The sequence below is a fragment of the Saccostrea cucullata genome, unplaced genomic scaffold (genome assembly GCF_032062105.1).
Source record: "Saccostrea cucullata isolate Sc308-1 unplaced genomic scaffold, CSIRO_AGI_Scuc_v1 ctg1762, whole genome shotgun sequence".
NCBI lineage: Eukaryota > Metazoa > Mollusca > Bivalvia > Ostreida > Ostreidae > Saccostrea > Saccostrea cuccullata.
In genome coordinates, this window is record NW_026929122.1 from 19,883 (window position 1) to 32,958 (window position 13,076).

Genomic DNA, 13,076 nt, shown 5'->3' on the forward strand with positions numbered 1-13,076 from the left:
AAATTAGTTGACATTTAAAAATTGCAATTGTGACTATCCTGAAGTGTGCAAAAATGGCTTGATATGTCCAGTGAGACCAAGAAGATAATTGATTGTATAAACCTAACTATAGCCCTAAGTAGAGTTAATAACATGAAACAGTTTAGCATTTGAAACGGAAAAAACGGAGCCTAATAAAGGAATTGGCGCAGTTAATTTAAGTTATATTCTTAATCACAAAAAGGTCCAGTCTTGTATTCCACCATATTTCAAGTTAAAGACTACACCTTGTATTTTCTGCATATTTACATCGTCCATTGCTTGCAAACTTTTCAAATACAAGAAAACTTTACATGGCCAGGATACCGAGTATCTGAAACATAATCCTCCATCGTGTTCATGTTCTTCTTCGCCATATAACTATAGTCCTGCTGGACACGTCATTACAGGTGCCGTAAATATAGTTAATAATGAAGATCTTAGATCACTTATTTTAAAAGGTCCTAAATATAGCTATAGGAAACCCCGATCCTTCAACTGGCGTCGGAATTCGGTAAATATTACGGATTCTGTTACGCCAGGCGATGGGCCAGATTTGAAAAAGAAGACGTTGGCACCTTGTCAGAATTGATTTTAATGCATCAGATCCATGTTAAGGCCACGTATTAAAATATTGAGGGGCAATATGAAAACCACCTATCCTTCTGTGTTCAATAATCCAGAAGTGAAAAAAGAATTAGATAGATAACGTACTGGTCCCTGCCGACATTCTGATTGCACACACAAGTACTCTTAAGTTGACATCAAAGAGATGCTTGAGTTTCTGATTGGCAATATCTATGTGTTGACTAGGTATTCCAACAATCTATTGGAATTCCCATGGGTACCAAATGGCTCCGTTATAAGCAGACCTATTTTTATCTTCATATGAAGCAGAATTTGTGCGAAATCTTAACCGTAAAAGGAGGAAACATTTGCTGTGGCCTTCAACTCGACTTTAGATACTAGTATATCGATGACGTATTGTCAACTAACAATGGTAATTTCCCATTCCTACGTCGATACGATATATCCAAATGAGCTAAAGATAAAAGATACCACAGAGTCTGACACATCTGTTTCATACTTCGATATTTTACTTCAAAAGGACGTCTAAAAGGACAATCTAACAACCATGCTATATGATAAACGTGATGACTTTAACTTTTCTATAGTCAACTTCCCTTACTTATGCAGCAGTATACCATCGTCACCTGCATACGGAGTATATATATCTCAGTTGATTCGATACGTAAGAACATTCTCTACGTATGAATAATTTCTAAAACGAGGTAAATTATTGACAGGCAGGTTTATTAAACAAAAATATCGGCAGACTCGTTTAAAGTCATCATTTCGTAAGTTTTACGAACGATACAATGACCTTGTATGCAGATACAATTTTATTATTGAATCAAACGCTGACTGACGTTTTTTATACTAATTGTAAGTCCATTATTTATACACTGAATTGACAACGGATTTTCCTATTATAAATGTAACCTGATCATGTGGTCACCGGTCAGCAGGGGATGCTAACTCCTCCATGGCACCGGATCCCAGCTCTGATGTTTCGGAGGTCCGTGTTTCCTTTGATTCTATTTTGTATTGTTTTATACATGGACTTCGATATTGAATACTGAATTATCTCCATATCCTTCTTGACAAAATATTTTCAAGCATGCTATGTTACAACGCGAAATGTAATACATGTAACAACGCGAAATGTAACAAACCTGGATTATAACATTTTGCGTTATTACATTTTGCGTCGAAATCAACGCAGAATGTAATAACGCAAAATGTAACAACACATTTTGGAGAATTATTACATTTCGCCTTATTACACTTTGCGTCGAGATCAACGCAAAATGTAATAACGGAAAATGTAATAACACGATTTTTGGATTATAACATTTTGCGTTGTTACATTTTGCGTCGAGATTAAGCAAAAGGCAGGAACGCAAAATGTAATAACATATTTTTTTAACAGATTGAGTACAATTTCCAATAGTCTAGTGGCTTATGAAAGAAAATAAAACAAAAGAAATAAATAGATTAATTTCTTACAATTAATGATTTTCAAAATATATTGATTTACAGTGTAATTAGTTACATGTATTCTAAATCAGTTTAATAAATGCATTCATATAAAATGTGTTGCAAATTAGAAACGTGCATCTGTGGACAAGGTTGTTTGGGGTATTGACCTGTGTGCTTTTGCTTTTTTATAGACAACTGCATTGAATTAAAAAAAAATATTCATTTGTACTAGCAGGTGTAAATGTAAAGCGGGAAGGGGTTTATTGACAATAATGATACCATACTGTTCCATGCAAATCTCCAGCATTGCAGACAAGCAAAATCAAATTCTCTTTCTCTCTCTCTCTCTCTCTTTCTTTCCATCCTATAATAAAACGGATTGTTTCTGCATGTCCACAGTAAGACAATAATAAACATACGAAGTAAACACCCCGCCCTATCCCTGCCCCTCCTATCCTCGTTGACACACACATACTCTTCTATTCATTTGTTAACCAATGTTTACGTGCCGAAAATGCATATCAAAAGCTTTTATTTTTTGTTAATTAAATATGTTTTTTTTGGTTAGAAATTTAATAAGACTATCAAAAATATGCCAATCAAAGCTAAATTAATTCTTTATAATTAAGGACGTTGTATTCAATATAACTAAAATCAGAGTCAGAAAAACGATACAATTTGATGTATTTATGTCCGGGAAAAGCCCTAACGTTGATCTCATTGTTAAAGTTCAAAATATTTTGACAGCGCATTTCCCATGTTGGTTACATGTATATATTTGAATCAATTATATGATCTTTTTTGTTCACCGCAATGAAAAATATTAATTATATTTTGTCTAATTACATTTCGACGCAAAATGTAATAATCTAAAAATTGTGTTATTTCATTTTGCGTTGATCTCGACGCAAAATTTAATAACGCAAAATGTAATAATCCAGGTTTATTACATTTTGCGTTGTTATTACATTTCGCGTTGTAACAATGCTATAATTTCTGACCCTCTCACCACCATGCTTAATCTGATTTTTCAAAAACAAAAAACTTGTTCCCGTACTTTTGGCTCTTATTGAATTATGTAAAAAATAAAGTATTTTCATGGAACTCAGTTTAAAATCACACGAAAAGTTGTCCAGATACCTATATTAAATTCGACATTATTTTAAAGAGCCGAGGAACATATAAATTACCGTTTTCTAAAAGACTGTACACAATCTGGATACTTTTTCTCTGTCTGATATGGAAAAAAAATACCATATTCATGACTTGTTTTCTTAATTTTTCATTGCATATGAGTTTCAAATGTGATTTTTTTTTTCATATTTGTTTACCTGTTAATCATACCCCGAAATACCTTATTTGACGATTCTTTGCTTATTAAGCATCATTTTAGAAAATTATTTATTAAATTTGATGTACTTGTAGGCACCTTTCATTAATTTACTATATAAAATTGATTTAACAATATATTTTTGTGAGATACTTAGGCCCCCCTTAAAGAAGGAAGGTCAAATTTCTTTGCTGCTGCCTGTTGGTCAGTCTGTCCAACTCCGATTATTTACAGTTTCTGTTCATTTTCTTTGTAGAGGTTGCACATATTGTAATGATATTCAGTATACAGACTTATCATAAAAATATCTAGTCATGAGAAACTCTTGTTTTGGGTATGGTTGAGCCATTTTTGACAGAGTTATATCCCTTATACTGAGATAAATGGGATTAAATCCAATCATTTGGGAAGGGGGCATATGTGTTCTACAAACATTTATTTCTTTTGGCGTGGAATGATAGGAAGTGTAATGTCTTTCCATTTTTCATCACTATTTCGACATGCTTACATGTGATTTTGTTCTTTATTTACAGGAGGATGAAAGCAATCAAGACCCAGCCTTACATGAACAGACTAGAAGCAGAGTGATAGAGGTTAATTATTATTATTTCATGTATGAAGTATGCAGGAAAATTTTCACCCAAGTTTCAGTGTCACCCCTTTTCCCCTTTGCAAAGAAATCAGTATTATTTCTGAAACGGAAACATGACTGAACAACATGAACAAGTTTAAAACAATGTAATTATTTTCACACGGTGAAATAGCGGGGAAAAAAAGTCCATAAATAATGCAATTATACCCTACCCTTCACATACAGTGTATATAATTGTTTCGGTGAAGATTTAAGAGAATAAAGGCATTGTGAAATAAAAAGGGAGAAGATTTAATTTGAGTGACCAAGGTTCCTCTAGATGTAATCTGGATTGGCTAGGAATTACTAGTGGTGGGAATATACAATTAATTAAATTGAATAAACTGCAATATTATATATAGAGAGAGAGTACATGTATTACTTCTCCACATCCATAAGCACTCTGTAGCAGAACATGTTTCCCTGATTGTATTTTAAGAACAAAAAGATTTTCCGATTCAAGTTTCTTTTCAGTTTAGTAAAATTAATAAATTTATAGATTAATTATAGATCAAAGTCCATAAAAATTTGGTTTTAATCCTTCTACAAACATTGTAGTGTCTACAATCTCAAGTACCACTGGGCCAATTTTAACAAAACTTGGTACAAGGCATCCCTTTGTAAAAGGGGAACTTAAATCATTAAATTTGAAGGCCTTGACCACTTAAAAAGAAAGCCACTTGACACAAAAGCTGGAATTTATGTAGAATCATCCTGGGGTAGTGTACAGATTCAAATACAATTCATGACCCCCAGGGGCAGGACAGGGTCACTATCTTTAGGAGTTACATTCTTTAAAAATCTTCTTCTCAAGAATGACAATGCAATAATTCATCATATTTATATGGGAGCATGCTCAGGTAGTGTAAATTCAAGTTTGTTCAAATCATGTCCCCCCGGGGTAGGGCGGGGGCAAAATGGCCGACCAAAGTTTTATATAGAAATATAAAGGAAAATTCTTTAAATATCTTCTTCTCAAAAATGACAAAGCCATAATTCATCATATTTATATGGAAGCATGTTCAGGTAGTGTAGATTCAAGTTTGTTCAAATCATGACCCCCGGGGATAGGGCGGGGCCAAAATGGCCGACTTAAGTTTTACATAGAAATATATAGGAAAATTCTTTAAAAATCTTCTCAAGAATGACAAAGCCATAATTCATCATATTTATATGGAAGCATGCTCAGGTAGTGTAGATTCAAGTTTGTTCAAATCATGACCCCCAGGGTAGGGCGGGGCCAAAATGGCCAACTAAATTTTTTATAGATATATATAGGAAAATTCTTAAAAAATCATTTTCTAAAAAATAGCAAATCCATGATTGGTCATGGGACTACTTCTGGATTAAAACTTTACAATAAAAAGCCATTTTCTACTTTTTCCTACCCGTAGTGCTCAGGTGAGCGATGTGGCCCATGGGCCTCTTGTTCAATTGGTGGCACTGTAGCTCTCCCGTCTGTTAATATATATTTTTTGGGAGAGCTACAGTTCTGCAGCTAGTATTTCTGGTAATTCCTAATGTCCTAATATCAGTATTTCCCACCATTTTGGCCAACCCTTGGTGTATTTACACAGAAGTACATTTATTTTATAAAGTAGTCCAGAGAAATTTCTAAGTTCATAAAATTTTATAAGATTGTGTTAACATTTCAGGGTTTAAAAGGCAGGAAGGTTACAGTGTTGTATGAGGGATCAGCTGCTGGAAGAGCCTACTGTTGCTTCCCCCCGCCGTGAGCCGTGCTACCTTAAGGAGCTTACAACAGATGAGAGCGAGGTTGTCGAACTGCAGATGGGGTACTTTAAGGACAACAAGATCTGCACCTCCTCACAAACAGAGAAAGTGGTTGTAATCCAGGATGAGACCGAGATAACAGACCTTCTGGCCAAGCAGAATGAAGCAAAGAAGAGGAAGACTGTGTCAACCCAAACAGACTCTCTTACTTCTTGTGAAGCAAGTGTGCAGAAGAATCCTATGGTGGAGAGCTGTCTTCAGTTCATGGCAAACTAGACGAGATTCTCGGTATTCTACATGCAACTTCTGCTGACCTTTCCTTTAAGACCAACAACATTGCCAATGTAAGCGACATCGTTAGATGGGTAACAGAAAACACATCGACTCCCAAGCCAGGGCTACCATCAGTCACAATTGTACCTGTGGAATACTCCATCCTGGAAATTCCAGCACGTTACCACCCAAGTGCAACACCTGTGATAGAAGTAATTCAGGAGGAAGAGAAAAGACCTTCACCTGTGAATGTTCGATGTTTAACACCACTCAGATCACCACTGAGATCCTCTCCACTTGTAACCTGCAAATCTTAACCACTTAGATCATCACCTCGCCTTGCCTGCCGCTCATCTCCTCTGAGGTGCCCTACGTCACCTCCAGCCAGCAGCTCCTCACCATCCTTACTATCGCCATCTTCAGCCCGCCACTCTTCGCCAGCAAGTTCTCTGCCAGCTCGTCGTGCCTCTCCATTAACAGCAAAGAAGACTCTCTTTGCCGAGGAAAACGTTGATCATGAGGGATCAGAAGATGGTGTTTCCACAGTCCAGGAAGAAGCTGATAGGGTAAACAACAGAAAGAAGAGCAAAGACGATCAGGTTTTGACAGTGCCCTGTAGCTCAACTGCAACAATCCTCCAAATCAAAGATGTCACCGATGTAGTCCCAGGAGATTTTGAATTCAGAATACGACGAGATATCCTTGCTGATGTGAAGTCAACAGCCTGCTCTGATGGGAACTTCATGTGGATTCTGACCAGGAAGTTATTCCTAGAGGATGAACTTGTCGAGAGGAACTTCTTTGGAAGGAAATTGAGGAAACCCATATCTCCCCGAAGGAAGAGGGCACTAACACATGCTTACATTGCGTCATGTGGAACATCCTACAAGGAATTCACCAAGGCAGTGAACAGCATCAATAACGGCATTCGATCTCTAGGACGTTGATGATTATGATGTTACTGTATTTACTACATTTAGGTTAGTCCACGAAAAGTTCCATGTTAGAGTTCCAAAGAGGTTGTTTGTTTTAATACTACCACAATTATGTCAATGATTGAAAGTGATACTTATGATTATGCTTTGCAGAATATACTTTTGTACTTCTTGTAACATTATATGGAGTCATAAGATGTAAATACATATAAATTTACGTAATGTCATGTTTAACTATATATTTATTTATTTGAGAAAAAAAGAAGATAAAAAGTTTTATCTCATTGCAATTTGTCTTTTTGTATAATGTGGCAATAAAAATTAATGATATTATTGCTGGTTTGCATCATTTAGAGATTTTTTTTAAAATCAGATATGAGGTAGTTCAGAGGCCTAGTTGCTATACAATATCTGTGTAGACCAATCTGTATGATAGACTCCTTATCCCTAGATAGATTGCAATCAGATGTACATGTATGCATGTAACATTCAAGATTGTTACAGTAGCTTTTTGTAGCCCCTAAAACATTGCATAGGCAGATAACAAAACTGTATAATTTGTTTGATGTATTCTGACCAACCCTATAAAATGTCCCTAGAGAAATATGGGTCAAAGTACATCAAATGATACAGTGTATTTTAAATGACAGCCTTACAACATTTGTAACAACAAGTTGTTGGTACAAATTTCACATTCCTGTTGTCGGCGTAACAATCGTTTTTCCCACTTGGTCCTTGGTACATTACATTTTAATATTTTAAATCTTCAAACGTAAATCGGACAAATTTGATCTGTACCTGTATTGCAACATAATAAACATATTCATACAGAATTTATTTCAGTCTAAAGATATTGACCAATAAAGTTGGTAAGATTATAGAGGGAAAACAGTGCCTTATACTGACTAACCCCGCAAAGGGGAATAACTGTCGATTCTGTAAAAGTCATCTATACTGTACACTGTTCAGGGTATATGCAGGCTGATGCAGGCTGGTGACTGTTAAAATGATGATTCAAGTGGCATATTGTCTTCATCTACAACCAACATCTGATGAAATCTGACCCCTTTTAAACTTGATAACAAATTTTCCCCCTTGGAAAAAGTGGGCAAATTTTAAATGGGGCAAATTCAAAGAATACTGTATACCATTAATTTCTGAAACAGAATTGTGACCGGGCAAATTTAAAATGAGGCAAAACTGTTAGCAAAAGGTGAAAATAAGCCTGTATACAGTATTTACTTCCTCTGAATATGGTCTCCTTTGTACATGTATCCTCAAAACCCCATGGCCCAACTTTGATGCTGCTAAAGCAAGTCACACATACAGAGCTCTTTATTCAGGGAAACATTATAGTGATGTGCATACCAGTAATGAAATATCTTATTAGCATGATAGAGAAAAATATTGCAACAATCGTTTTTTCTTCCATATAAGATGCTTTTTGCTTTAATTTAATATTGTACATATACTCGCCTACAAGTCGATTGTGTTTTTTTCCCCAATAATACTGAGTTGATATGGTAAATGGTGTTTTCAACAATGACAATGTACCTCTGGGTATTTTAAAAGTATCCGAAGTAAGCATGCTCAGTGGATAATTATGACAAATAATGGCACCTCTTTCAAAATTGCTTATACATGTATCAAGATTTTTGGTATTTAAAAACATTAACCAAATTCATTTGTTGGAAAGTTGTTTCATGGTACTCAGGTGACACATAAGGCTCATAGGCCTCTTGTTCTCTATCACATTTTGCTATTCCCTGCCATGAATATGGCCGAGGCATATACATGTAGTGTTTGTCATGTCTGTTTCCCGTCCTTCTGTCTGTCCTTAAGTCACACTTGGCGTTTAGCTCTGTTCAAAGCTCAGTTTCAAAGAAATTATACATAATATTTTCATCAAACTTCATATTATGCTGATAGATATTCATAAGCGCTATGCAACTGCATCCATATTTTTTTTACTTTGACTTCTCCTTTGACCTTGACCACACTTTTCTTAAATTAGTGGTTAGCTCGGTTTTTAACATACCATTCAAGATAGTTTTATCAAACTTTACATGCTGATACATACATATGAGATATTCAACTGCATCACCATTGTGACCTTGAGCTTTCTTTTGACCTTAAACTCACTAATCTTTAATTAGTCTTTAGCCTTATTTTAAAGATATCTTTCTAGATATTTTTATCAAACTTCATATGTCAATACATATTGATTAAAGATATGCAACTGCATGAACATGCCTATTGACCTTTCCTTTGACCTTGATCTCACTTTTCCTAAGTGTCAAACTTTATATGCTGATACATACTGATGTAAGCAAAAGGCAATTTAACTGTATCAAAATGTTGACCTTGACCTCTCCTTTGACCTTGCCCTCACTTATATTTAATTAGTGTTTAGCTCAGTTTTAAAGATACCATTCAAGATAAAATTTGTCAAACTTCATATGGGCAGCTGTTACATACTGATGAGAGCAATTCAACCGCATCACCATTTTTTACCTTGACCTTCCCTTTGATCATGACCTCACTTTTTTAATATCAGTTTCAAACTTCATAAGCTGATACATACTTATGTAAGCTATTTACCTGCATCAACATTTTTTCCCTTGGCCTTGTATTTTACGTTGACCTCAATTTAATCATATTGTGTTTAAGTCAGATTTAATTAAAGAATTCATTCAAGATATTTATGTCAAACTTCATATGTTGATGCATATTGATTAGAGATATGCAACTGCGTCAACATTTTTTACCCTGACCTTTCCTTTGACCTTCACCTCACTTTTCTTAAATCAGTGACAAACTTCATATGCTGATACATACTGATGTAAACAACTATGTTAACATTTTTTGAACTTGACCTTTCATTTGACCTTGACCACACTTTTATCAAATTAATTTTAAGTCAGTTTTAAAGAAACCATTTCTAAATTTATGTTAAAATTAATATGCTGACACATACTTATGAGAGCTTTTTAACTGTATCAACATATTTTACCTTGACTTTTCCTCTGACCTTTATTTAAAGTATTATGATTAAGTTTCATACGCTAATGCAAATTTTCATGTTGCTTTACTTATAGTAATATACTCTAGGTGGGGCATATATATCTATGGACATATTTCTAGTTTATATTTAGTCTGTCTGTCCATCTATAGAGTTGTAACATTTTTAATTTCTCATATACCACTTGGCAAATTTCAATGAAAGTTATGAAGTTATTTTGAAACATCTTTTGCTAGTGTACCTGTTAGATTTTAAACTTTTGCCAGCACAAACACATTTGTTCTCTTCCCTCTTGGGAAATGTTTTTCACTTTTTAATCAAAAGTGTGATTTGATTCCCTGATTAAAATGTTCAAAATTAATTTAAAAGATTTTATTTTTTTTAGATGCCAAAGAGAAAAAACTATTAATGATAGACAACGGCGTGAGAGAGACAGAGCTCGTAAGAGGTAGGAGAGACAGAAATCTGTACCTGAAGAAGCACCACAAGAAAAAGTGTCAGAGTTCTCGGTCCTTGGCAGGTCGGATGGAGCTGTCTTAGCTCCTCCCGGTAATTTTCCGGGGCATGGTTCAATGGGGTTGCCACCTAAAGAGGAAAAACCCTTGGCCAGGGTACAGGCCTCACCTAGTCTGATTGCATTCACCTGCCCCGAGGTTACCACCTCCTCGGGGAAGTCGTCCGTTTGTCCGTAACGAGGACAAGGTACCGTCCCCTCACTACCCACCATGGGTTTGTGCTCCACCGAGAGCACCTGGATCGGACATTGGGCATATGTCTTGTTCAGCAGGTCAGGCGCAGCTTGATACCTCCAGGTAGGAGGAGACCAGTGGGATATCAAAAGATGAGGGCACTTTAACGGATACTAAATCGAAAACTGAACGAATATTGAAAAGAAATTTGAACGAATACAAAATAGAACCTGAAATGAAAACAAATAGAAATGATAATGAGAACAATACGAAACATACAATTTCGAGACTGGTGATGAAGAGAATTTGAATGAAGGAAATGATCCGTGTTGGCAGAAATCACGGAAGAAAGGTAACTATTACATAAATTACTCAATCCAGGGTTCATTTCATCAGGCTCACAGTCTATGCGAAAGACATCGGACCGTCGGTCCTGACCGATGTAGAGCGCCTCTGGTCCGAAGCGTCATTTGTTTACACCGGACCGGAATGTCCGACGTCTCAGAGTAAAAAAATAATTAATGTTGCCGACATCGCTGACTAAAAATAACTTGTCATACTTTAATTTTATTACCAAAATCCAAGTGCAAGGAGCTTAAGAGTAGTGATGAATGTTTAAAACATCGAAGGAGTCACTGACATTTTTTTACCGCCATGATTGAATGTAGGGTCAGACTAATAGCAGGAAATAGACAATATTACGAGGTTTTACTATACAAGGAAAAACATTTTAAGTCAAGACAATATGTAAACATTACTATAATCAAGAATACAAGTCTAATCTCTGTATAGCTTCTTTTAAAATTTGTAATCCCAAGAAATAAATACAATTAATGAAAGGTGGGACTAATTTCAGTAATATGCCCATTGAATGGAATTTTTAAAAATAAATTTCCCTTCTGTTCCAATATAATGATTTTGTTTAAAGTAATAAAATATTATTTTCCACCTTTAAAAAAAAAGAAAAAGTCTTTTTTCTTTTTAATTATTTTGTTTTGTAAAAGTCTTACTGAAATTTGAAAAAGTTTAACTTTTCTACTATCATTGATAATCAATTCTAATTTTATTTCCGATTTTCCATCACAAATTTTCAGGTGTTTCATTTGTTTACATTAGGTTTTTTTTTCGGTCTGACAAAGTTTGCTTCGGTCCTGTGTGTTGATTGATTACACAGGACCGAATGTCCTGTGTGGTAAAAAAAAACTTTTGCATAGACTGGGCTCACCCTATATTTGAAGACAATTCTGTAACACAATGTGTTGCTAATTGTTAAGCAGGATTAGCTTTTCACAACCTTACAAATACTAAGAACTGGACAACAATGGATATGGATGAGATTTTAATGACAGGTGATGAACTGTATACATATCAGCAAAGGAGCTCACCAATCAGTGATAGGTATTTGCTTGTTGAGGAATTACCAAAACTCTTTAAAAGCTGTAATAGGTCATATCAATTCCATGCAAATGAGTCAGTTCCAAGTGTTATTATGGCAAATGATTGCTTAAACTATGCAGAGTTTAATGCATTACCACTATACAGGGCAATTCAGGTTGCACTTACAGACACTGATGGCTGTTTTGTATGCTATGGTGGAAACACTTTATTAATAGGATCAACAGAAAGTGGATGTTTAGCTTTTGATTCCCATTCTAGATCTTCTGATGGAATGTTATATTTGTAAGTGTGACTGGAAAGAGTACAAGTATTTTATTTCAAAATGTAAATGAGATGTATTCATATTTTCAAGGTCCTGCTTTTTCAATGGGATATTCAAAGGCTGTTGAGTGTAATCTGAGTGGTGTAACCTGCAAAATGAATTATAATGCAAATGTCAATGCTTTGCTTGAGGAGGAGGAGGAGGAGGATACAAGTTGTCAAAAGTTTAGAGCTATTGGTGGAAACTACTGTTGAATACTGTGATAGGAATGATGATGTGATCTTTGTTGGTCATGAAAAATTACAGTATAGTTTTATCCCTCTGACTAATGATATGAAAAAACAGATTTGTCAGAAGTGGAACATTCCCTTCATTTGTAGAAGAAATGTTTGTGAGGTCCAATGTTATAGGACCAATATCACAGAACCTAGGTTTGAGAAACAAATAATAGGGGATGGAAACTGCTTGTTTAGAGCTATTTCATTCAGTCTTTCAAACTCGGAGGATTTCCACAATATAGTGCGCAAAGCTGTCTGTTAACATATGATGGGAAACAAAGAATTATTTAAACCATTCCTAAAAGATGGGGTACAGTCTGTTGAAAGTCACATGTCCTCTACTCAAATGTCACAAGAAATACATGGGCTACTGAGGTGGAAATATTTGCCACAGCTCATTTGCTGAACATTGATTTATATACAAACTCAGGAGGGTGTTGGTTAAGATTTTTAGTTGCTGATG

General features: G+C 35.2%; 1 protein-coding gene across 1 annotated transcript; it reads left to right on the forward strand.

Annotated features, from left to right (window-relative positions):
* The first annotated feature begins 3,922 nt into the window (after positions 1–3,922).
* On the forward strand, positions 3,923–6,153 carry LOC134279813 (uncharacterized). The gene is made up of 2 exons (XM_062762225.1): positions 3,923–3,984; positions 5,678–6,153. Exon 2 carries the CDS (start codon positions 5,709–5,711, stop codon positions 6,030–6,032), a length of 324 nt encoding a protein of 107 aa, XP_062618209.1. The 5' UTR covers positions 3,923–3,984; positions 5,678–5,708; the 3' UTR covers positions 6,033–6,153.
* Positions 6,154–13,076: the final 6,923 nt, after the last annotated feature.